Below are 27140 nucleotides of genomic sequence, written 5' to 3'. Positions count from 1 at the left end.
GTACGTGTGTGTGTGTGTGTGTGTGTGTGTGTGTGTGTGTGTGTGTGTGTGTGTGCGCGCGCGTGTGTGTGTGTGTGTGTGTGTGTGTGTGTGTGTGTGTGTGTGTGTGTGTGCTAACAAAAACCACAGAGTAACAACCTATTGTTACGTTTGCCTTCGTTACTGGTTGCCTTGTATAAGAACAGAGAGTTAATACATTCCCACAGAAGCAGTGGGTGATTCCAAATCTCCAAGACTCAGATAACCGTATGTTCTGATTGCAAATAACATCCTGGATATGTTCTCTAACCTTTAAGAACATTCAGCATAAATCGGTTGATGCCAAAAGAGCCTTCGGGTCGAGATACAGTCAACACTGAATATGACTCCACGGAAACTTCAAAGAAAGTTTGTCCTGTCTAAAATATGCTTTAAACGTTAAGTTCAAATTCTTATTGATTAGAAATTACTACGTTATGGTCAATAATCGCTACGTCCGGTCTCAGGGGTACATGTAGCGGAAATAGCTGAGAACGGTTTGGCACACTGGCCCCGTGAGACCCGTTTTAAGGAAAAAAACACTGATTCCGACCTTGACCTCTTCGATCTTAGTTTCTTCAGTTAATTAGAAACTAATTACACCCTCGACTTAACACGGAATCCATCAAACGCGATTTAACACGTGTTGGCCTTCGTTCACGATTAATAGCCGAAGTTTAGGAAACAACTATCACCTGACACGAAAACATTTCATTCCGAATCGTTTCAACTTTTACATGCAGCTCTATGTCCACCTGGAATTTGTTTTCCGTCAATCAAAAGATACAGCCATTGCCCACTTGTCATGCGCAATCACGTGTAACAGGCTAATTGACCAATCAAATACCTCGAGGCTTATCGTGCACCGTTTACGAGAAGGTAAGTAGGCTATTTGGGGTTGATGCTGTACTAAGTGCCTCTGTTTGGGTCATGTTTCTTGATCCTTGGCACCGGTGGGTCGGAGGGAGCCGGAACTCGCTGGAGTTCAAGACATTCAGACAAAATATAACTATGGAAATGGTATCAGTATGATAAGAGAGTCTGTCGAAAACCGGTTTTAGTTATGAATTTCATTCATGTTGGGCTGGAGGATAGCGTGGGAGGTTGTCACATTGACGTGTCTAATGTGTCTTGGTGTTGGAAGGAGGTTTGATGATCTTGAGCACTGACATACGCAGCTATACACTGTGTCGAACGTAACTATGATCATGTTCTTAACTAGCATATTGCGACACAAACATCTCTCCTTTTCCTTGAAGGTTTAAATAGTGTTCAGTGTTTGAATGGGTCTTATTAAAACCAAAGTTGAAGCAAATCACATATAAATGCATCATAAATATGCGTATGCTTCCAACACACTGTAGTCCCTGGCTACTGGACATGTATATCGTTAAGTCGTGGCTTAAATCCGAAAACAAGATCCGGGGTAGAATAGGTCTTCAACAACCCATGCTTGTCGTAGGGGCGACTATGCTTGTGGTAAGAGGCGACTAACGGGATCGGATGGTCAGGCTCGCTGACTTGGTTGCGCGATTATTTACAGCCGTCATATTGATATTGCTGTGTGCGGCGTTAAACAACAAACAAACAAACAATTCTAAGGTATTTATTCGTGTTGGTCTACACTAGATGTGGTGAAATGTCTGGCTGTCTGCATCCCCCATTAGAGCAGGACCAACAACATGAGAAAATTGAGGTTATAGATATGGCTTCTTTTTTTAACCTAACAATTGTTTTTTTGCCGACACATTTGAAAGATTGATCATATTTGAAAACGATATCGTCTATGTCAATCAGTAATCATTAGTAATTTTCTGTAATCAACACAATCTCAGTTACTCAGTTACATATTTAATTTTCAATCACATTAAACTGGTTGAAGCATTCACAATTTCCAGGCATACGTATGTCATTAGCTACCGAGAGAGTTATTGATGCGTCAAACGTGCGCTTCAAACACTCTCACGTATCGGATTAACCTGGTGGTTCAAGTGTTTGTGCGTCCCGACTCCCACGGTAATGTTGCTACAATATTGCCAAAAGTGACATAAAATATGACACTAACTGACGTTTGTCTATCTTACAATTTATATGTAATAATATAACATATCCACTGAACACATTCACTTCAGTTCATTCGTCCCGTGCTCATCGAAACACTCGACTAAACTTGGGATAGGTTCTCCCATTGGCTGTCTCAGTAAGATCAGATCTTAGTTCTTGTTTCCGCTAAACAAAGATCTGAGGACATCCCATAATATGTCACGTCAGAGCGACCTTTCATCCGACCGATCACAGCGTCGCTAACCAGACCGGGAAAGTGACAGTCGGAATGATATGTTTTCAATCATGCATCCTCGAAAAAGTTAACACGGATATTCCGAAAGACAGTCTCTCGCATCTATTGGATACATATTTTAAGCGGAAGAGACTTTCCATAAACCGTGGGAAGCACTGCCATACAATCTCGGCCATCTTTTTGACGTGCCAGAATGGTTATTTGTTCTGTTTTCAAATTTTAAATCGATATTTTTCAAAGCGTAAATAGGAATGGTGATGATGTTGGATTTAATGAGCCGTTCCGGAGGACCCGATTTCTTACTCGGGAAATGGAAGTCCATTCGTGACCAAGTCGTGTTATTCCGGAACAAGCCGAATAGCGGCTCGTGCACCTTTCAGTGGCCATTTTTGCGACCGGTTTCCGTCTAAGCGCAAACGGGCAATATATATTTCAGATGCAATTTAAAGCACATCGGGACATGCGGAATTATACAGCATGATTGAACACATTTAACTATTTCTTGGGTATATTTTTAGATGCAAGACATATGTAAAATCAAAAGTTATTCCTGAGGCATTCTTTGACGAAGAACTTGAAGTCGTACGCGCATTCTGATTGGTTTGTCGTATTTTCGCACATAACATTCATCGATAGGGGGACGAGTCTTCTTGCAGGTTACGGAAAGGGGCGAGTGGTGACGAGTGAATGGTAGTCGCCAATTTGAAACAATAGTGCCGTATAGGTCGAGAAAGCTGCTTTCTGTTTGGCTAATGTCGACTTCTTAATGGGATGTCCTTGTGCATCCGGAATTGGATCAGACAAAGCACTGATCGATGACATGAACACAGATCAATGCTGCCGGTGCGAACACATCAATCACCAGGGGCGAAGAGCTTCGTTTCCTTGGGAGGCCATCCAAGAAGTATAAAAAAACACCATTTTGGTCACTCGATACCCAGTTTAATCACCCTGACGACAAGAAATGAAAAATGGGAGCCAATTAGCCCCGGAATCCCAAGAATGAACCAAATCAGGACCATACATCAACGTTTAGTAGCGCACTACGTAACCTTATATCAGGTGGTAAGGAAAAGGCGGGTCTTATACAGTTAATTAATCGCTACATTGCCCAGGACGGCACAGTACTGTATACTTGTTCAGTACTTAGAGCGCCAAGCATACCATCAGTGCAGTGTCGGCACCTAATAAACCATTTTGATTATCGCTATATATCAGGGCTATAAAATATAAAAAATCTATATTAATCATTATGAAACGTTTTGAAGAATCAATTGTACCTACTTTTCATTTTAAGTATTGCAAACTAAGCATCGCAATGAGGATGCTGCTACACATGATAATAATGGTGTGTTCTTCCCTCTTTCCATTCCCAACTCTCTCTGTAAATGATCAAATCTGGACCAGATAATCCAGTGATTGACATCATGAGCATCGATATACTGGGATACGATACGCGGACATGAGTATATATAATGTATAAATGACGTCCGAAACATCAAAGCATAATTGGACCGCAAGGTATATACTTATGTCAGTTTCCGATTCAGAGAACCTACATTTTCTTTCGTGGCAATTTTACGCAATTTCACTATCAAGTAAATAGATCTGTTTGAAGTTTGAAGTTGGAACGAGTTTCCCGTATTATTGCAGTTTACATCAACATGCCTACCAAGAATTTGCATTTGGGTATGGCAACCTTCGGGCTGACAAAACAGGCAATATTTCCGCAAAACAAGAAAAGATATAATTAATGAGAGACCGATGTTTATTGCTCATTTTTCTCTGTGTTCACGGGGAAACGCTGCATGAGACTGACTTGTTTCAGTCGAAGTTGCCACCCGTTTCAGACATCATTTTGAGCATATCACTCCGATATTTCAAAACTTTCTCAATACGCATGTCAGTACCCGAAACTATCACTACCCAACGCACTACCCAACGCCACACTACCCAACACAACCTGTCCAACCCATCTCTACACGAGGATGTATCTGAGTATTTACCTATGTTAACACACCATTTCTCATCCTCAGACCACTTGTCACTGTTTAGGGTTCAAGCATTCCACAGTCACCATCGAGAAGACCGTACCAAATGTTTGGCATTTCTGCGGAGGTGTTGGGCTCCTAGTAGGCCTCATTTGTTATGTATGGGCCGGTGTACTAGCCGGCTACATCACTTACCGAGATATCAAGGTCAAATGATGCTTACGGGAAAAGCTAACATCTGCTATGGTTTCTGACTAAGCACTTGTGCATCCTCCAGTGTAATCAGTCTCGTGTTTTCTAGATATTGAGTCAGATGTACTAGATAGCGAAGGACCATTACGTTATAATATATGGTGAGTTGGTTCCCCGAACAGTCCGAAAATATATCCAGTCGTTGCTTCTCGGCAGGACAGACGCATTACAGAACGATTGAATGTTTTTTTATCATTTTTATTTTATTTTTGCGAAGGAAAAGTAATTTTGATAAAGCTCCTATCGGATATTGATTCAGCTATGTCCGGTATGTTGAAAGATGGCACAGATCTGAATTCCGAGGAATAGGGAAAACCGGCATGATTAACTGATAGAGGTTTGCGTACTTGCGGATTGAAGGGAGATGGCGAAGTTACGTGCATGGCAAGACTTTGCATAAATCGATGTTATTACAATGGTTTTATTAAGTAAACAACAGATAATTGATTAAGAATGTTGAAGGCAATACACGCTAGCTAGTTTTGTTTAAATTCACTTACATTGACACCAACACTGCAAAAAAACTTGATAAGTTAAACTGTCAAAACTTGTTAAGTAATTATGAACATAGATCTCGCAAAAGACTCCTGAACAAACATTCGTGGCAACTGAAAACTGACACCATCGTATGGGCCCGACTATTTAACACTGTGTGAGGAGTTTGGAAGGGGGGGGGGGGGGGGGGGGGGCGGTTAGAATATTTTATATACGTACAATATTTTTGTCTTAAAGGAGGATCCAGACTGTTTTCGAGTGGACCCATAGCCCATTTTTATCTAGGACATCCTAAACAACTATTTCTTGCAGATACTACTTTCCGTACAAGAGGGCACAAGAGAAGACTCTTGAAATAAGAAGAACGGTGAATAGGTCTTCAGTAACCCATGCTTGTCGTAAGAGGCGACTAACGGGATCGGGTGGTTAGGCTTGCTGACTTGGTTGATACATGTTGGTTGGTTGGTTTGTTGTTTAACCCCGCATTGAGCAATATTCCCGAAGACCTATTCTACCCCGGATCTTCACGGGTCTGGTTGATGCATGTCATCGTATCCCAACTGTATCCCAATTGCATGGATTGATGCTCATGATGTCAATCACTGGATAGTCATTGACAAGATTCGTAGAACAGAACCTAGTTTCTTCGTCCCCAAACAGAGCGGAATGCAATTATGGGATTTTTCTTGTAAAACTTCTTCCCGCATCGCAATGGTCTCATTGAATATTCTCACCAACGGGTCGTCACAAAACACTGGCAAACAAGTAGCCCCTACCTTTCTCCGTTTGAAGGATTCTAATGTAAAGGACTCCAGGACATCATCGTATCCATGGTAACCAGAGAATGTGGCGTATTCTGGGTATTCTTGCCATCTCTGGTCATACACAGCCTGCTGCAGACGCTGGAGAGTGACGGTCGGGTGCACTGAAAAGTGAAACGAAATAAATCTGGTGAAGATTACGTATTTATTTTTATCACGTCCTAATCCACATAATGATCGGCCCCGTGAAAACTCGGGTAAAGAATAGGACCTAAGCAACCCATGCTTGCCGTAACAGGCGACTATGTTTGTCGTAAGAGGCGACTAACGGGATCGGGTGGTCAGGCTCGCTGACTGGATTTATACATGTCATCGTATCTCAATTGCGTACATCGATGCTCCTGATATCAATCACTGGATTGTCTGCTCCCGACTCGATTATTTACAGACGTCGTCATATAGCTGGAATATTGCTGAGGTCAGCTTTAAGCATCAAACAAACAAACAAAACAAAATGATCGAAGATAAACTAAAAACTGTACTGACTATTCTTAATTGAAATATATATTAAGGGGTTTCTATTTAAATCCTATTGTCTTAAAGGGTATATTCAACCTCAACGACCCCTCGCAACATCGGTATGCATGATTAGTACAGCTATAATCTGTGTAATAGAACTCTAAACCTTTCCATTTCAATTATTAATCCTGAAGGTAATTCCAGGACAAAACAGACCCACAACCTCTAGCCCTCAATAGAGAGCCGGTCGGTCAGGTTTTGTGAGTTGGCTGATTGGTTGTCCTCGGGCCCAGATGGCGAGGATCAATGGTTTAACGCGGTTAGTTACCACCATGACCACACCTGGAATATTGCCGACTGTGGCGTTATACAAGAAACAACTGGTTCTTTGAAAGTTTTGGGTACATGGTTGTTAATAAGTATGGTAGTCTATACATTGAACGCACGTGTGATTTGCTAGTCTTTAATTCCAAAAACAAACAAATAGTTTTCACCCAAGAGCGAAACAAACTAGATCCGGAGAAACAGTTTTTCAAATAAACATTTTAAGTGATGTTCTTTCACAGATTCTTCAAGCAGCAAGAACTGAAGTTAAGTGAACAATCTCCCCTAACGAGCGCCCCGGTCGTAATTATCTCAACCAATTCAGACCCAGAGCAGTGCAATGTCACTGACTGCTTCCTTCTCTATAACATAACACGGATCAAATCTATGCACAAAATCAAGTTAGTCTCACATTCAGGGTCAAACAACAAATCATTCCCTGACAAGATCTCTTTCAAATTACCTCAAGAGCTGCATCAAATCCAGCCTGGTTCCCTGGGTATGCTGCGCTATCGTGCCTTATTTACAAGCTCTAAACATTATGTTGATAAAAATAACGATGTCTGGAGCTCTTATAATACCCGATGGCACCAGCCATTTTGAAACACAAAAGTGATTAATAACTGTTATGTCATATGACTCATATAAAAGCCTTTGACATCAGGTTGTTTGAATCTATATCTTTTTTATTCATGGTTACGGAAGTTTGTTGATTTTGAAAGCTGATATTTATCAGATGAATCGTTCTTGCTTCTGTTTCGTTTCCACTGACACTTTTGTTTACGTAAATACGTCAGTTCAAAGACGAGTTCAAGCTACTTCAGTGTGATAATCGGAAAATAAAGATTTGTCCATGTGGCATAATTTTAGCATGCAAACAAACCTAATTCTAGACGGTTTCAGCACGGTCATCGAACGTTTGGTAAAGGACAAAACATGTTTTCATAACGTCATCATCGACGCTACTTGCTGAATCTGATTACAAGCCAGAGAATAACATTAAGTTCTCCAATAAAAGTCTATGGATGTAATTTAACAAAATTAACGGGCTCAAACACCATGTTCGTGTCTTGACAGTTTGCCAAGGGTGTTATGAGACCCTATCTGGTGTCTGTATGATGAATGCGCAGTGCAACAGTAGAACCTGTTTAAGTCATGCTGGGTGGTCCTTTGTAAAGTGGGATAGCCTTGCAGGCAGATACACTTCATCTGTGTTGGTCGGCAAGCCGACTTTTTAAATAAGAGCCAGGGTCTAGGTCCTGTTTATGAACACAAAGTAAATCACTTTATCTTTTCATATACCAAGCAGTGGAATTATCAAAAGAACATATTCATAGATGTATTCCTGGAAATCACTTTTCGTATAGAAACGCATGCTCGTATATCCTTTCATAGATCTAGTCATGAAGCATCCCTAGTTTTATTACCCACCGACTTCTTATGGCTAGTTGGTAATCGTTACGCCAATGTATTCGTTGTATTCCAAACTAATCACAGACAGATCACTATACTGTACCCATATCAATTCAAATAACCGTTCATAGAACAACATGTATCGAAGAAATGTCCAGAGAATTCCTTGTAGAGTTCAGGCAAAAGAACGTATACACCCATTTTGGACAAATCGAATTTGCAATTTTCAAGTGTATGCTATATTTTGCCCGTCTAAATGAAACGATTCATACAAACGCAGCACTCATACCAGTCGCTGCTATGGGCGAGCATAAATGTAGACATGCATGTGTATACTGCTCTGCCAATAACGCATAGTGCGCGTAAAGGTCACATTTGCTACTTAGTTAACCACTGAAACTTCTACAGTCGTCAAAATGTAAAAATATAGGTTCCCTCAATACTTGAGACAAGTTCTAAGCTTAATGACATACAAACTATTTTTGAACTGTCTGTTATAAAACAAAATAGCCCTTAAAATTGGATCGATTACATGTACAAATAGATCAGTCTGTCACCACCCATACTTGTATTTCATATAATAGAGTACGCTAACAACGTATGTTATGTTATTGGGAACATGGTCTTCCATAGAATACAACCTTCAGCGATACATTTTTCATCTGATCCATTGACAAACTTGTCATATTTGAACTGTCGGATTGTTTTCCTTGACCTTTGACAACACCATGACCTTGAAACCCTAGGGGTCATGGATGACCTTTAATTGATTGTTTCAAGTTTCAAAGTTTGAAAACAAAAAGAGCTTATTTGATATGTTTGTAAATAAATCCTAGGTTCCATATCAAGTTCAGCCCCTTGGGGAACGTGTTTTGACGTGTTGCCTTTCGCCCTCTCAGCCCCCGGGAATACGCACTCTGCTGTAGCCTGGGAAACACATTCGAAGGTGAGAAGCCTGTATCAGAATAGAAGGGGATTTGTGTTATACCCGTTGTTGAGTACATGTTGCGAGTTTTTGAATGGTAAACTAATCTCCTTTTGAAAATGTACAAGGATAATATTTCCAATTTATTTACTTTGTCTCAACATACTTTTCTTTTGATTTGATTTTTTTTATTCTTTGTATTATTATTTTGTTTTGTTTAGTTTGTTGTAAGATTTTGGTGGGGAGATGGGGACTAGTTTTCTAGTTTGGGCTTGTTTGGGGGGGGGGGGGGGGGGGGCTGTGGATTTTGTTGGTTTTGTTTTGTTTTGGTTTTGTTTTTTTTTTGGGGTGGGGTGGGGTGGGGTGCTGGGGGTTTGCTGGGGGAAGAGGGGACGGTTTTCTTGTATTTCTTTCATATTGTTCATTATTTGTCTTTTGATTAGGATGCGGAGATCGGGTGCTGCTTCATAAGCGTGTTGAAACAATTGGATGTGTTTGTTGTTTAACGTCCCACTCAGCTATATTCAGGTATAAGTATCGAGTCTGGACAAGAAAAGTATTTGGACGTGAGCGTAGTGACCATACATCATGCTTGTTCAACCGCATGGCTGAAGCTCTATGTCTACTGATATTGGAATAAGTTTGGAAAGTAGATCTCATTTGAATAGCGTTTTACAGTCGAGCTTACTGTAGTTCTCCAAAGCTAAAAGTCGTCACCTTTAATCGAACATTACAATCGTGATCCGAATTCCATTTCACATCGACTTTGATCCAACATGTAGCTTTGTAAGTACAATGCCCACTCATTGTTTCACCTAACTGGTAAATGTCTGCGTCAGAGTGAGTGAGTGAGTGAGTGAGTGAGTGAGTGAGTGAGTTGGGTTCAACGCTGCTTTTAACATTATTCTAGTTATATCACGGCGTGTCAGCTTAATGTGGGAGGAAAGCCCAAGTGATGCAGGTCTCAGGCGTTTACCACTTCAGTGATACCCACGGGCACGGGTATGGTGCTGACAATTCTTGAAACATAATCGGGGCGAACTGCGATTCGAACCCACAAGCATAGGTTTCTGGCGTGCCCAAGGGGCGCAACTCTGCACAGCGAATCGCGGCGCCTTAGACGACCGGGCTATATACTTACGTTGGTTATATACTTTGGTTCCGTCGTTCATAACTGAGACACTGTTCAAAACGGCGTTTATCTCACTCTTTATCCTAATCTACTATTTCATATCATATATAGAGTCATTTTTCTCTCCTCTTCCATGTGGTTTGATAACCGAATCGGAACATAAACAGCCACTATGTAACCTTAAACAAGTCATATCAAGCAAAGATAATCACAAACTAAGACGTATTATTTAATATCACACGTGTTTGTTTGTCTTATCCAACAAGTCGTCTTTCATCCACCATGGTCATGTCCTTCCAATGTACTCTATTGTAACGTGACGTCTGTTCAAGATGGCGCCTGTTGATGCGCAGTCCAAAAGAAAACGTTGTAAATAACTCTCCAAAACAGCCGCTTTGAGATAATTTGCGTCCCTCGCCATTCTCTGCATGTCCGATAACCTCGCCCACAGCAGGGGTAAGGTTACTGATGAGGGTTCTAAACAGCCGTTTTTGTCAACACAACGTCAATTGCCGCGAGATCGCAGGCATTATGGGAGTTTTGGGCCAAATCGGATACCGTCAGTCGTCACGTGACACTCGCGGAATTCTTAATGTTGTTTTGAGTCAGGTGAACGTTAGGGCAATAACATATGGAATGTTTAAAACAGCAGCGACCTCACAGGACTGTATGAAACAATTGTTGTTTTTTCTTGCAACTAATAATGTACACTTGTGGCTGAGGGCATAATGTCTCCCAAAGAAAATGTCACACTCGTGAACATGTATGTGTGAGGCGATGCCAGTAGGAAAGAAAGGTTATGACAGCTTCATCTGCTCTACATGTTCAACCATTGATGATGAAAAACACAACATACTTCACTGTACTAAACACACTCAAGAAAGAAATATACTCTTTGGAAAATTATCCACACAAAATGTAAATGTCCACAGTCATGAAATAAATTATTTTACTACATCCTGTCAAATAAGGAAGCCATCAATATCAATTGCATTTGTTTCCATGTCTATCATTTCAAACAATAAATACCCTTTGATCTTAATCACCCGATGACATTTTATGTATAATATCAACAAATATGTAATATTGATTGGTGTTTGTGTCTACAGGAATGTATGTATGTCTGTGTATATATAAGAATCATAATGTTTTGTCATTTATAAAAAATGCATCAGTCCCGTAATGGAATGACTTGTTTCTGCAATAAATATTATCTTATCTCATCTGAAACGCATCTACGTTCTGCTCGGAAGTAAATTGTTATTCATAATGCAACTCTACAATGCAACCGTACTTTTGCATCTAAATTCGCACGTCTCTGTCTCTTTATTCATCTGTAATATGACGTCGTGACGTCATGATATATAACAGTCCCAAATGATGATGGTTAAAGTTATCACGAAGCGGTTTGATATCTGCAGCAATTATAAAAGAAAACAAAAGTAGCCTCAATTTCGGGGGAAGTAATATACGTGTAATTCCGAGCAACACCCCCTCATTCGCACACATAGCAACACATCCTTCTGACACAAACCACATATATATCTCACTCACGCAACACATACATATATCACGCCTCACACATATATCACACGTACCACACATATATTTCACTCACGCACAACAAATATTCCACTCAAGCAGTCCACATTTATCACTCCAGCACCACATATCTCCGTGCACCCACCACCTACCGACATGCGGCCTGTTCCAGAAGCATATTCCCCGATTCGACTACCCAAGAACAGATGGGGAAAAATGAAATTATGTTCTGATAAGATAAGGTTATCTGCTTTACATCTCCCACAGCCCGCGTCCAGTGTCGTCGCATGAAGGAAACCACACGCAGCCTTATCGCACATATCGCGGCGGAGCGGAATAGCATGACATTAGTGGAGAAATGTACCAATAACATCAGACCGGGCGTCCTCGTCGGGATCAGTTCTTCTGGCAAGTGATGAAACGTCATTGTCAGGGGGCGCGCATGTATAGTCGTGATCATGCTTAATAAACGCAAGGCTTGCGATAAAGAAAGGCCCATGCGAAAACAAAACGCATTTGGTGATCATGTTTAAGAGACGCAAGGCTTACGTGAGTTGTTGATAACGGAAGATCCGTGCGATAGCTAATCACATTTGTGATGTATTGACTATGTTATATGATGGAAAGGAAGCGAATTGAAAGTCATCAGCAAAGCGTGTTTTGACTTGCGACCGGCAAAAAAACTATAAAAAAATTCAAATCTACTTGTAAAAGTGTATTTTAGATTAGGTTCTATTGGACTTTCAACTAAGGTTGGTGTATTCGCAGCCATTTCGTCTGTTAAAATGTTACTCGATATGTTTTAGGCAACAGGAAAGGGAACCAAATACGCTTACTACACATGACTTCTTCTAAATACGTATGCAGTGGAACCCAGCTTGTCCGGACCCCAACTATCCGGAAACCTTCTAAATACGTATACAGTGGAACCCAGCTTGTCCGGACCCCAACTATCCGGAAACCTTCTAAATACGTATACAGTGGAACCCAGCTTGTCCGGACCCCAACTATCCGGAAACCTTGCCTACTCCACTTGTACTCCAGTAATGCACAAACAGTAGACATAGTTCTGAAGTATATGCCGTTGTTATCAAAGACCAGTTTGTCTTTATAGCCGCAATCGACATTATTCCAGGTATATGACGGCGGCCTGTCAATAATCGAATCCAGACAACCAGTGTTTGTTGTCATGAGCACACCCCACCCCACCCCCACCCCCACCACACCCCACCCCACCACACACACACACACACACACACACACACACACACACACACACACACACTCTGCCAGGAAACGATGACACGCAACCAACCACGTCACCAAGCCTGATTACCGCATACACATCGTACGACAAGCATAAGGTGCTTGGGACCTGTTCTATCTTAAATCTCCACGGGGATTAATTTGAAAGGCATTATTTTTGTTAAGTCAGTTGCCCGACCTCGCCATATATGTTTTAGTTTTGGGCTGGTTCTATGTTGCACCAACATCCAGACTGTCAGATCCGTTTACTGATTGTAAGAAAAAAGGTCCTCCGGGTGTGTTTTCAATTGTAATGTAATGGGAGAATGTCCTACCAAAGATTGATTAGTTCATGAACATGTCCTGAACTATTTGTCTCTAGCAAAATCACTGATGTCTGAGCGAAAGACCGTCCATACAGCCGTTACGTGGTAAATAGACCAATAGACCACGTAAACATATGTCAATCTTCAAACATGTTTCTGTCTCTGGAAACAAACCGCCAAAACGCAAGGTCTACCACAAGGTGACATCCTACCACCACTTTCTTTTATCCTAACTGAAGTAAGCTGTCAAATGTATATAAACACATGTAAACACAGAGACGCCAATGTTCCCGACGTAACATCGCGATCCCGTAGCAACTTACGACCCCAGATAACAACATTAGATACACAGGTTCTGTGAAGTGTTCAGACAGAACCCAGTTTACATTATCCTCCGAGTATTGACGTCGACGGCCTGACCTTTCACATTATAATGCACTTATCGTAAAATGAAAACAATTCTGATGTTGTTCTCTAACCTATAGATCGAGATTTATATAATGTGATATGGGAATTATTTTCGGTATTGCTACATAGCTTTATGTACACATTAGGTGTAGATATAACGAGTATATACATGTTTATCATTCTGGGCTGACGTTCATTTAAGTCAAATTCGACAATCATAGGTTTGTCTTTTAAATTGAATAAAGACTTCCATCGAAATGTTAATCCCGTTACACGTGCAATGATCAGAAATAAACAGAAGGGAATATTAAGTGTTGAGAAGAGTGGGTGCGTTGGCATTAATGGGCTTGGAACAGTTGTCAGTTTTACCACTGCCTGTCAGGTTGATGTGGGAGGAAAGCCCGAGGTTCGAATAGACGCATACCACTTTGGCTAAACTCACAGGCAAGTGTATGGTGCTGAAAAACCTAGAAACCTAACCAGGTCGAATTTGGGATCATGACTAGTAGATTCGAACCCATCAGCAAATCCTGGCAAGTCCAAGGGACTCAACTCTGCACAGAATGATGATGGGACACTCATGCCTTCACTTGAAGACATGGTCGCAGTAGGGATTCCTGGGGGTGCTGAAAGATGAAGAAACGGATCTGGGGATCGAGCTCGTTGACTTGGTTGACTGCCTGTCTTCGTACCCCGACGTCGGGGATCGTTCCTCATTAAATCAATCATTGGATCGTCTGGTCCACTCTCGATTATTTACAGGCCGCAGTAATGTAGCTGGAATAGTGCTGAGAGCAGCGTTATACAACAAACAAAAATAATGATTCAGTATACTTTGAACAGACATTCAAATGTACGTTCAAGGGCACAAATGTATTGCAAAACAGAAATGAGTGTAAGTAGCAGTTTCAGGTCCTGAAAGTTTGGACATCACAGGAAGTGATCGCTTTATTTGTAACATGATAAACACCACACACGTCAAACCACAACGAAATCACACAAAGCACCCAACAGATCATATTCCGTTCAAAGACATCTAAAAATAGATGATGAAGTGTACCAAGTACGAAGATTTGTGCCCAAAATAGACAAACGATATACTCAATCAAACTTCATGTTCATTAAAAATATACAAAAAAACACCTATCCTGTTTGAATTTAGCTATAAATACTCTTATTGCAACTCCATCGACTCCACACGTTCACAGTATACTCTATCTCCCAACACCATCACTCTCACTAAAACAAACATTGCGCATGCTCAATATACGTTTTCCAGATGGACTATATTTTTGCACATTCGGAAAGGAAACATTTGGTTTCCCTGCACGAGCCTGGAATATCGTAATTGATTGTTCCGCGGTGCACGAGAAGCACGTGCCTGAGTACTGACCCGGATCTCTCTTCCTGTTAATGGATGAGTGATGCTATTACGGAACTGCCCTTGTACATATGTTTGATATTTACGTTGGAATAAACAGTAATAATCTTGTACATGACAGAGAAACAATGAGATCGCCTGTCAACCATTATCGTTTGATTTTCATTGTGATTATCACAATGGTATATCTTCGTGCCAGTGTCTTTACTTCAATAAAACGATGTCTCGCTCAATCAAGGGCACGCCAGAAACCTGTGATTGTGGGTTCGAATCCCGGTTCACCCCGATTATGTTTCTAGGTTTGTCAGCACCATATCTGTGCTCGTAGGTTTCACCGAAGTGGTAAATGTCTGAGACCTGCATCACTTCGGGCTTTCCCCCCACATTAAGCTGACACGTCGTGATATAACTGGAATACTGTTAAAAGCGGCGTTAAACCCAACTCACTCACTCACTCGTTCAATCAAACAACTTTAGAATCATGATTACATCCTGACTGCGAAAACAAACTGTGCACCTTTGAAACCTCGGTGTTTAAATTTTATGAACATAATCATCACAGTAAATCTTCATGCTTATGTTCATTTCTTTAATAAAAACTATGAAGGAATCTCGTTTAATCAAACAATTTTAGAACCTGCTTCTGAAACACTAACTGAACACGGATATATGGCGTGCCAGAACGCGAGTGAGAGAGTACTGTTTAATGCTGCACTTTAACAGCAATGTATGAATACGCCAAGAACGGCTGTCACATATTTCACTCACGTGGGAATCAAATCTGATTCTTCTACGTTACGAGTGGACGCTTGAACCCCTCCCACCCACAAATCGAAGATATATCCACGCCGTTCTTACAAAATATCGATCACGATTAAGTATTCGGATGAATGTCCTAAGTAATCCTTAACGTACGCGATCATATCGGAAGCCATATCACTCAGCATGGCAATGAGCTACAAAGCGATAACTAGATTAACACCTAGTCTCTGAAATGAACATATTTTACAGATAAAAACTGTTATTAACTTATAGTTATAAAATATAATAAAAAGGAGCCCAGAGACTTTCTTAATTTTCTGATACCGCAGTAATCTAGACTTGCCAAACATTATAGACTTGCATGGGCTGTATTGGATATATTTGTGACAGACTAAGCGATAACCTACATATAGTTCTATGGACATGCGATAAGATGAACCACAATTCAGTTTAACCCCTTACGAGAACGGCTGCACATACATGTAAGTATGCACAGTCAGTGTTATTTTCTTGCAGAGTTTCTTTTTGTCTCATGAGTTTATTTACCTCTCCTCAGTACATGCAATGAGTGTTTACGGAAAATAAACAAAAAACGATTACCGCGTTGTGATATGTGCATATTGGCTCGCGCTTCAAACAGTCTGGTGAATTTGTACCAATAGCATAGATCACACTAAATACACGACGAAAAAGAAAGAAAGCAATTCTGTTTGCTGATGATCATGGAGCTGTAAATAAGAAACAAAAAGATTTGTACTTGTGACGTTTTAACAGCAACACGCCAACATACGGAGAGCTCTCCAACACTTCCGTGACAGAACAAACGAAACTGTTTTTTTCTGTGTTGTGTTCGGGTGAGGTGTTCTCTTGCCTTTGTTTCAATAGGGCATGGGTACCTGGATCTATTGGTGGGCTTAGGGGTGTACCGAATCACCAAATGATCGGTGCATCGCGACTCTGGGAGCCATGTATAACCTTATCAGGACATGTAGAGACATACTACACTCGAAAGACGTTAAAGGGCATCCAATATTTTTCATATCAATATAGTAAGTCTATCATGGCTGTGGGTGTTCTTTAACTTGATTTGAGTAGTAGTGACGAGTCCATGCACAGTCCGATCAAAATCGCGTAACGAAATCGACATTAGGTTCGTAAACTGCCTTTCAGTTTTCGGTCGATTGCAGGATTTGCAAAATATGTGCATCGACAGATATTTTCAAAATCTTTTCAGATTTTTAATCAAGGTGCTCACGTGATTTGATGCTCTTCGCGAAGTAAGACCCGTTTTATTACAATATAGATTTTGATTATCGATCAGATCGTTTTCACTGGGCGACGCCATTTTATTTGAAGCAATTGCAATTGATATGAGAGGTGGAACCTGATTGGTCAATAGGAGGGGCATAGAAGGAACATTACTCGTTATACCCACTGGTGATGCTACGATCCAGCCCAGACAATCCAGCCTACTTCTGCAAGGGTGGACACTTGACTGTTAGAGTCAATTAACTACCTTGCCTCCGGAAGATGGGATAAAAGGTATAAAGCCAGGTTGTCTACTAAATATATTTCGGTAGGGCTTCTTTCTACTTCGTTTGATGATGGAATATGTTTTTTCGTCTTACAGTGTCGAGGTTTTCTGTACAGTATCGTATCGCGACCTTACTTTCGAGACATGTATCTTATCGCTAGAAAGCGTAGCGTTACAGCCCTTGGCGGGGTTCGAATCCCAGATTCTCCTCGATTATAGTCTTTGGTCTGTGACAGTGTCGGCACTCGCCCTAGCTAGCGGTCGCACCAAGGGGTTAAACGTAAAAGACCGTACAGCCCTGACTTGCATGTCATCGATCCCAATTGCGTAGATCGATGCTAATGAATGTCAATCAAGAGATTGTCTGGTCCAGACTCGATTATTTTCAGACAGCCGTCATATAGCTGGAATATTGCTGAGTGCGGCGTTAAACAACAAACAAACAAACAAACTTCGTACAGCCGCGGTAAATCCTACTATTTAATCATTGTGCGCCCACTAAACTTGGTTAACCTCTTGTACAGCTCGACCGCCTTCGTGGTCTAGAGGTAGAGCGTCCGCCCGGAGAGCGGAAGGTCCGGAGTTCGATCCCCGGCCAAAAGACGTTAAGAGATGGTACTTGTTGTTACCCTGTCTGACGCTCGACATTAAGGGGCTAAAGCAAGGACTGGTCGGCTCGGAGTCAGTATACTGTGTCTGAGTGGAGGAATTAATGTTAAACTGCGCATGGTATCTCAGTGTGTTAGCACTATAAATCGGCATCAGTCCGGACTTGTACAAGCAGACACACACACGTGCATGCACGTCGCTATATAAGTGCAATAATCTTGGACGCGACGTTAAACCCAATAGACATGGGGACGCGTAGAACATCACCTTTACCGCTGAAAACACATGTATCACAACGGAAACACGTGTTACATAATCATAAAGAAATCATCGCCATAAGTACACGAACTGACTTTGAGCATTGTACGATGACAACCAGAACGTTCTCAAAAGCAAATAAAAATCACGACACTTTTTGTCCTTCCGCGTATATAAAACATAAAACAGGCGTTAATGGAAATATAGTGGAATCAATGCACCGAAACACCCCTGATGAATTCTTTCTAACAGATTTTTATCAAGATAATATGTTTTTGCTCATCGGCACATGCACCTGAGACAAAGGCACACACCATTGTGTTACATGATCAGATTGGGAACAGGTCATCTACCGGCAATGGAGTTGAACAGTCGCCTGTCTACAAAAGATCGAAATCGCAGAGCGGAACCAGTTAGCACAGTCATCCGACCCGTGAAGATCTGGGGTAGAATAGGAATGCAGCAACCCATGCTTGCCGTAAAAGGCGACTATGCTTGTCGTAAAAGGCGACTAGCAGGATCGGGTGTTCGGGCTCGCTGACTTGGTTGATGCATGTCATCGAATCCTAATTGCGTGGATCGATGCTCATTATATCAATCACTGGATTGTCTGGTCCAGACTCGATTATTTACAGACCGCCGTCATATAGCTGGAATATTCATGAGTGCGGTGTAAAACAACAAACAAACAAAACAAACAATAACACAGTCACCCATACAAGATATAATATATTACGTTGATGGTGAAACTGATGTCTCCTACCGCTTTTACATAAAAAGGTTATCTTAAAGGAGGACTAAATTCGGTATAATTGGTAGTACTGGCAAGTTCGAGTCAAGCCGTTCAAACGACACTTTGCCAGAAACCAATAATAGTCGGTTCAAATTCCGTTTCGCCATGATTATGTTTCTAGGTTTGTCACAAATATATTGCCTTTTTAGGGAAAATATGATATACGCCTCAGGTCCATTAAATCGCATTAACAAACAAACAATGCGAACTTCAAACTTGCTTGAACTGTTAATTGACGATAGTCTCGTTCGCCTTTAAATACACGGCAAATTCAGGTTGCGAAGAACACTGAAAATTGGGGAGGGACAATTTTCCTGTGTATAAAATAACTATCTTTCCTATGTTTGCAATTTGGCCACCCTGTAAATTTTTTCATGTCTCTCCTAATGGAAAATCTACTTAAACTGCCAAAGCTCGTTATCATTAAAATACCGTATACATGTACGCCTTTCTTACATTCACTTGTAAATAATATCGTCTTGTTTGGAACAGTATGGAACAATATCTGCACCACCTAAAAAAACCGTAATACAACATCAACAGATCCCGTGTGTGCTTATCGGAACAAGCGTCTACTATTGCCCACCGCTGGAACAATGGCGCGTGTTAAGCTAATCTAATATATCTGGGAACATTTTGTAACCTTTCTGTCATAAAACCATCGCCTTACGTAACAAGATAACAATGTGGTATGATGGAATTAACTATGGGGAAGTTAACGGTATTGGGTCACGTGACCCTACATACGGGTCTCACCTGGTGGCACATTGGCCCCGATCCTTGCAAGGAAAGTGATCTGCTAATCGCTGTGTTAGAAGAAAGCAAACATGGCCTGAAGACCATAGCCATAGACCATAGCCCCACCCATGGCGGTTCCGGTAGTGTTGGTTGGCACAGACGTGGTTGTCTGATGAGAACAGTATGTGCACTTTGTTACTCAGCAAACATTACATTAAGTGCTACTTTGTTCCCCAAAAGCATTCAACAAAAGGCATTTTCAATGAAACGTCTGGGAATTTGAGATGTCGGTGTAAGAACTTTCTGAAGGTCATACATGCTAAACAAATGTACATATATTATTATTATTATTATTGGGAGGTACCAAAGGCACCGAGAACAATGGGGAGTAGGACAACTTGGTACTTGGGATGCAAGCGTGACATTTCGAAAGCGAGGTCTGCATATTATTATTATTATTATTATTATTATTATTATTATTATTATTATTATTCCTTAAGAATCCCCCAGGGGCAACAATAAATAAAACATCACAGTAGAGTTAGTAATGTTCGACAGTCCTGCTCATGACTTCAGGCGAGTAGCTGTTGCTGTTCCCCCACATACTACACTGACGTGAACTTAGACAAGGCATATTGGGATACCAGAATGTTCACTTGAACAGATGAGGTAGGAATATTGAGACATATTTCCACGGTTGTGGCGTCATAAATTAATTATTCTTCAAGTAGAACGTATCCACAGCTATTCAGAACGCATTGTCTGGAAGGTATTGCTCAAAGGAAATATTTATTGCTCTGATTACGTCATGTGTGGCGTCCGTATCATGTGGTGCGATAATGCATCTATCTTGAAGGAACAATGGTCGGAATGGCATGTGCCAAAAGAAATCTCTAGTTGTGTGACGTAACGCCAGTGGGGAGACACACGGAAGTGCGGCCGCAGGAAATGTAGATAAATCTTTCATACTATCACAGAGCCGGATTCCATGCACACACTGGCGGAAATTGACGCCATACAAAAGTCAGATTTAATGTAAATACCCATGTATGTCATATAAACGTCTCTCTTCACGTTGATAAGCCTAGTATTTGTATACTGGGGAGATGAAATTGCAATCATTAGCATGCACACTGATCCGGGGTAATAATATCATGCGCTTAAAATGAGCATATGAAGTGTGGAATATTGTTCTATACAAGTGGCCTAGTATTGCCTTTGTTACTATAACCATCTTTATCCCTCTCACCGCTAACGTCCTACAGAATATCATTCACCTGTGAGCGTCGTGTCATAGGGAATGTTTCCAAGGTGTCATAGAATGGGATATAAGGCCCTGGATAATACAGGATGGAACATTCAGGCATCCTATAGACAATCCAGTGATTGACATCATGTACAACTCTACTAAGAACTCTATTGTATACGGGGCAATATGACCTGTGAAGATCCGGGTTAGAATAAGTCTTCAGCAACCCTTGTTGCAAGAGGCGACTAACGGGATCAGGTGGTCAGGTTCGCTAACTTGGTTGATGCATGTCCTCGTATCCCAGTTTAGTTGATCGATTATCATGATGTCTGGTCCGATTCGACTATTTACAGACCGCCGTGATATAGCTTGAATATTACTGAGTGAAGCGTTAAACAACAAACAAACAACAAGAAATATTTACATCCGTACAATAATATGAACCGCTCTGTAAGTAAAGCGTCGTGGGGACCAGTGTTTATGTGTAGGGATTTGGTAAGGAGCGAGTGATAGATCACTTAACAACATATGACACCATAGAGAAAACGCGTCGAGTAATTCACGAAAATGCACGATGCTGACCGAATGAGACAGAGATTGTTAACACGAAATTCAAATGAAAGGCAACACGCTTTCCACGACACTATCAGTATTGCATTTACCATGCGATTAGTACAGGGCATTATATCTGGGTGGCGCCCTCGACCGGTAATAGGGGAGACTACTGGTTCCTATTAACCTTCTGTGAACATGAAAGGGAAGCAATGTCTGCTGATCTGATTATTGTAATTCATAGATAAACGATCGTGGGATCCTGTTCTCATTGTGCCAGCACAGGGACGCGGAGGGAAGTTTAAAGGCATGGCCATGTTTGAAGTTGTTCGTAGTGACCGAGTGTGTTAAGGTTGATGGAAGGGGTGGGGACACGTGCTCTGGATTAGGGGAAGTTGAATTTGGGATAGGTAAAAGCGTTTCCAAATTATTGTTAATGGAGAAGTATGGATAACGATGCTGGGTAGGAGAGTTTTTCTTATCGTGAGGTAATTATAGTCAATGAGAATATATAATCGCGGGAACGTTTACAGACATATAAATGTGATTTCCCATTGTGCTTTTATCTGTCTATTGTGTGAACAGATTCTTTTGAATTTATGCAAGAGAACGGAATACATATAAAGCAAAAACTTTGTTGCAAAGATATACGCACGAAGATAGATTAATAGATAGGTATATGTACATCGACATATAAAAAGATATATTCACAGTTGGATAAATATATAAAGAGTTAAAGAGAGACACATATCAGTACATAAACAGATACGAGTGAGTGAATTTGCTTTTCGCCGCTTTAAACACTATTCAAGTACTGTGACGGGGGGGGGGGGGCTCACAAATTGTACCAATACGGGTTATCGAACCCTGTATCGGCTACTCCTTGTCCGTTTACAGATTCACAGATAGATATATAGATACTACATGGGTGGATAGACTCTAGATAGATGATCAGATAGATACTAGATAAATAGATAAAACATAGGTAACGAAATTAGAAAGATAGATCGATAGAATTTTTGAAATTGCGGGGGTGACATAAAGTGATCAGGAGCACATGACAGAGAGCGGCTGACACGGGCTGACGGGTAAGGTGTGCCCCACCCCTCGGGATCCGCGTTTGAGTAAAGTCCCCCGATCCGCCTGCGCTGGTTGTACTGCCAGGAGAAGCTGAAAGCCCTCGATCTGGCCTTGCAGCCATGTCATATCGTCTTACACTGTAGATAATACCAGGGAGTGCCAAAAGGCCAAAGCAATATGAAAACACCTAAACTGTAGCAATATTTGGGTAAAAGGTGTGTTCGCTTCCTGTGTAGCCCCGCGTGGCACCGCACCTGCAACACTATGCCTGCAGTGGGGTATAATACTCGGGGATGCCCGACACGTGATGATGCCCTGTCACTCATGAGTCGGCCCCGTTTCCTCCCGTCTGTCAGATTACAATGTAAGCTGGTTACAGCCGGGGACACGAGTTGCAGCTTACACTGACTGGGTGAGTTGAGTCAGATAGGTAGTAGCTACAATGCGAAGAAGCACAAACACAGTGAGTAAGATGAATCACATGAGTAATACGTACGGCGCAGAAGCACATTTACAGTTAGTTGAAACTACAATAAATGACCAGTACGGCGACGAAGCACAAGTTCATCATGGACGGAGTGGATATTGTTGGCATTTTAGAACTCTTCGGTAACTGTTATGCAAGTGTTCAACTCTTGCTCGGAAAGTGTTTGTTTGTTTTTTTGTTTTGTTTGTTGTTTAACGCCGCACTCAGAAATATTTCAGCTGTATGACATCGATCTGTAAATAATCGAGTCTGGACCAGACAATCCAGTGGTTGACATCATGAGCATCGATCCACTTAATTGGGATACGATGACATGCATCAACTAAGTCAGCGAGACCACCCGATCCCGTTAGTCGCCTCTTACGACAAGCATAGTCGCCTTTTACGGCAAGCATGGGTTGCTGAAGACCAATTCCACCACGGATCTTCACGGGTCTTGTATGTAAAGCTACTGTTTAACCACTCGCCTTCTGTTTTCAATTAATTGTTCTGCAACGGTTCAGCTATGGTAATTTTGTAGGGACTACATAAACATTCATTTGTTCAATATGTGGCAGATGTTGCAACTATCAGTGCCCCCGCGTGGGTTCCTGCTTAGACTAGATCCCATGCAACATATTCTTGTCGCAAGAGGCGACCAAATGGATCAGGTGTTCATCCTCGTGCTGATTGTGTGTCATCGTTCTCTGACGGCGCTGAGGTTGCTCGCAATATCAATCTCCGGTTTGTCTGGGCCAGACTCGAATATTAACAGACCGCCGTCATACAGCAAGGGGATTGCTGTAAGAGGCGTTTAACAACAAACAAACAAAACTGTTACTTTTTTAGTTGTTTAGCTATTTATTCGTACTTTTTATAGTTCTTGTCTCGCAGGGTTTGCCAGCGACGTTTTTGCCATCTGCCAATGGAAATACTATTATAAACAGTTAACTAATATTCAACGCCCTTACTCCAAGACCAGCATTAAAGTTTAATTCTTGGTTAACGCCGCACTCATCAATATTCCAGCTATATGACGGCGATCAGTAAATAATCGAGTCAATCCAGTGAATGGCATCATGATAATCGATCTACGCAATTGGGATACGATGACATGCATCAACCAAGTCAAGCCTGACCACCTGGTGCCGTTAGTCGCCTCTTACGACAAGCTTGTGTTTCTGAAAACCTATTCTAACCCTGATCTTCGGGTCTCGAGCATTAAAGAAACCCTCAAGTCTCTAATGTTAGGGGCCGGCGGGGTAGCATGGGTACAATGCATGAAGCCCATTTCGGGTGTCCCTCGCCGTGATATTGCTTGAATATTTCTAAAAGCGGCGTAAAACCATACCCATTCACTGACTCACTCAACTTAAGGTGTTGAAAAGTGGGATGGACATAGGCTGCAGCTGAGAAGGGCATGACAGTGGAATTGGGGTGAATGTCTTTAACGAAATACATGCTCTGCAAGACAGACTACAATGATACATATGCCACATTCGGCCAAGGTGAAGGTCGTCCATGGGGAACCAGATCCCCATCCTCTGTATGTCTAAGTATCTCGTTCCTAGAGAGCCCTGTGATGTTTTATGTTCAGTTCAGTTACTTTGTGCCTCATTTCTGTCGTGCGCGGTACTTTAAGCTTCGAAAATGGTTTACCATTTGTATTGGCCTTTCGCAACTCCGCAACGAAAGAGTGCGCTATCATACACGTCTCACATTACAAGACTGGACCCAGTCCACCTCTACGCCAATTCAGCAAAACTTGTTCCGCGCGAGCTGCCAACACAAGCTCGCAATAAATATATTATCAAATACGTTTTCAGTGTGACAGTATAGCTTAACCTGTCGGTTAAGTCGAAATTTGACACTAAACGGTTTTACATGCGTTACCAAACCTTTGATCTCGACCCGTTACATATATAACCGTCACATCTTTGATGTTCGGGGTTCGGAGGGTGTCGGGAAAGTGGAAATCCTGTTGCAATATGCCACACTGGGTGGAAAATCAGTCGTGTTGCATGCAAACAGCATCAATTTCGATGTCATGAAGTTTTTATTTATATTTTTCTTAATCTCAAACGAACTTATTTTTTTGCAGTACACCTATTGAGAATAACATTCACAACTGAAAACAAACAAGAACTTGAGAGAAGATCTTAATACACTCGTTTCCCCCCAGCTGTCTATTTATATGTGTGTATATACTACTCACAATAGGTTAAAGAAACGCCATTCTTTAAACTACTATAGATAATATGTGATGTTCTTTAACTTCTTTTGAGTTGTTTGTACAGTGAATGAATCTATTTTTGTCCTCTTGTGGACCGACCATTTGATATTGGCTGGAATTTTGTCTGGAGAATAGACACTATAGATACATATGTGTCTATCATAATGGTTAACGTAGCGGGCGTGTTCTAGCGCCTTCCTATCGGCACTCCGCTTGACAGAACTACTTATACTGCAATAACCCCGAGGATCTAGTCACCTGTCAATGTCGTATACGAAACATCAAGAATTGTCCGCGTTATTCTTATTTTAATAAAAGTTGTCGAGGAGTCCAACCTCCAGATTCCACATCTGAAGTTGGAGACGGAATATCTAAAGTATCTGCCGACACCCTGCTCCAAACCGGAAGGAAGAAATTAATTTCCGCCGGAAGCGGAAGTGTAAAGAAATAATTAATCCCGTCATCCCCCGACAAGCGTACATGTGCAGTCGACAGATAAATACAAACATCCTCAGAAATGGTACTTCCGAAAAGAAAAATATGAAAAGATGTGATCTCATTGAAATGAGTTCTGAACAATAATACTGCAAGCTGTTTCAACGTAACTCAGTACTTGTACATCTCTGTGCAATGTGCGATGTGTCTAGCATAGGCCTAGCATAATAACATTCTCCTCAGATCCATCGAAGAGTGGGGATAACCACGTAATAGAGAGCCTTGCTTTGAACGCCGCTTTGGACACTACTCGATATATTACGACGTGCCAGCAAGTCCGAACTTGGCGAGATGTTGGAGATCTTAGACGTCTAACCACTTTGGTGAAACCCACGAGCACCGGAATGGTGCTGACAAACCTAGAAACATAATCAGGGCGAATCAGGGATTCAAACACACGATCAATGAGTCGGTTATACGAGGTTTGTGGCACAACTAAGGACCTCAACTCTGTACAGTGAATTGTGGCGACTTAGAATACTCTGCCACTTGTGCCCCATACCCACACAATGATCAATGGGGATCTTTAGCTGTCCTTATTACCGGCCTATCACACTGAATATGGGGAAAAAACATAATATTTCAGTGCCCTATTTATTTCAATGCAAAATATCAATCAGACATGGATATTAAGATTTATGATTTATTTCATTCCGTTAATCACATAAATCCCGGTAATATTTCGATTTGCACGTAAAAATTACCCTTCTTGCTTGCCCTGTGATTAAGGCTGATTATTCTTGACCATTACATGTGTTTAATCTTATGAGTTATTGACCAATATTTCCCAGCATAAAGTACTACCCCTTGATCAAAACCATGTTTGTACTAAATTGCCCATATTACCAAGGAAATCCTCCGAAATTAGGATAAACGTGAAGTCAGACAGCTTCCAAAAAATCAATCTGGACCGATGACAGAAATCCATAAATTATCCATCAAAGCCTGTTTTGACATAATTGAATTAATTGCAGGCCGATTACGTCATGTCACAGAAGTTGGTATCAAAATGGATGGCCGATTTCTGGAGTCGGCTGGCGACCTTAATTGAATACCGTAGACCCTTTCCGTATCAATACACATATATGACGAGAAAGGTCGATACTGAATAAAAGGCCATGTAACAAAACTGATGCTGTCTGCCCAAATAGATGACAGTAATAACCCTTGTGTAACGTTAACTGTTCAAGCAGACGTACGGACATGGGCAAATGTGTTTGATATGGAAAGCTTCAGGATGCCGATGTCATTAATCGTCGTCGGATAGACAGTATCAATGACTAAGAATGAACAGAATTCAGTAAATGTTCGCGATCATTCGGCTTTTTATATCAGAATCA

General features: G+C 41.3%; 1 protein-coding gene across 1 annotated transcript in view; it reads right to left on the bottom strand.

The window, feature by feature from the left end:
- LOC124152644 overlaps positions 1-27140 on the bottom strand; it is a 95204-nt gene that overhangs the window by 34865 nt on the left and 33199 nt on the right. Inside the window, exon 2 of the mRNA XM_046525650.2 lies at positions 5832-5980. Coding sequence (XP_046381606.1) covers positions 5832-5980 — 149 coding nt within the window. The remainder of the gene's footprint in view (positions 1-5831; positions 5981-27140) is intronic.

This window comes from Haliotis rufescens, unplaced genomic scaffold (genome assembly GCF_023055435.1).
Source record: "Haliotis rufescens isolate VD_foot unplaced genomic scaffold, xgHalRufe1.0.p SCAF_9, whole genome shotgun sequence".
Classification (NCBI taxonomy): domain Eukaryota; kingdom Metazoa; phylum Mollusca; class Gastropoda; order Lepetellida; family Haliotidae; genus Haliotis; species Haliotis rufescens.
Note: the sequence above shows the minus strand (reverse complement) of the source record. Positions and strands in the feature narration are given on the sequence as shown.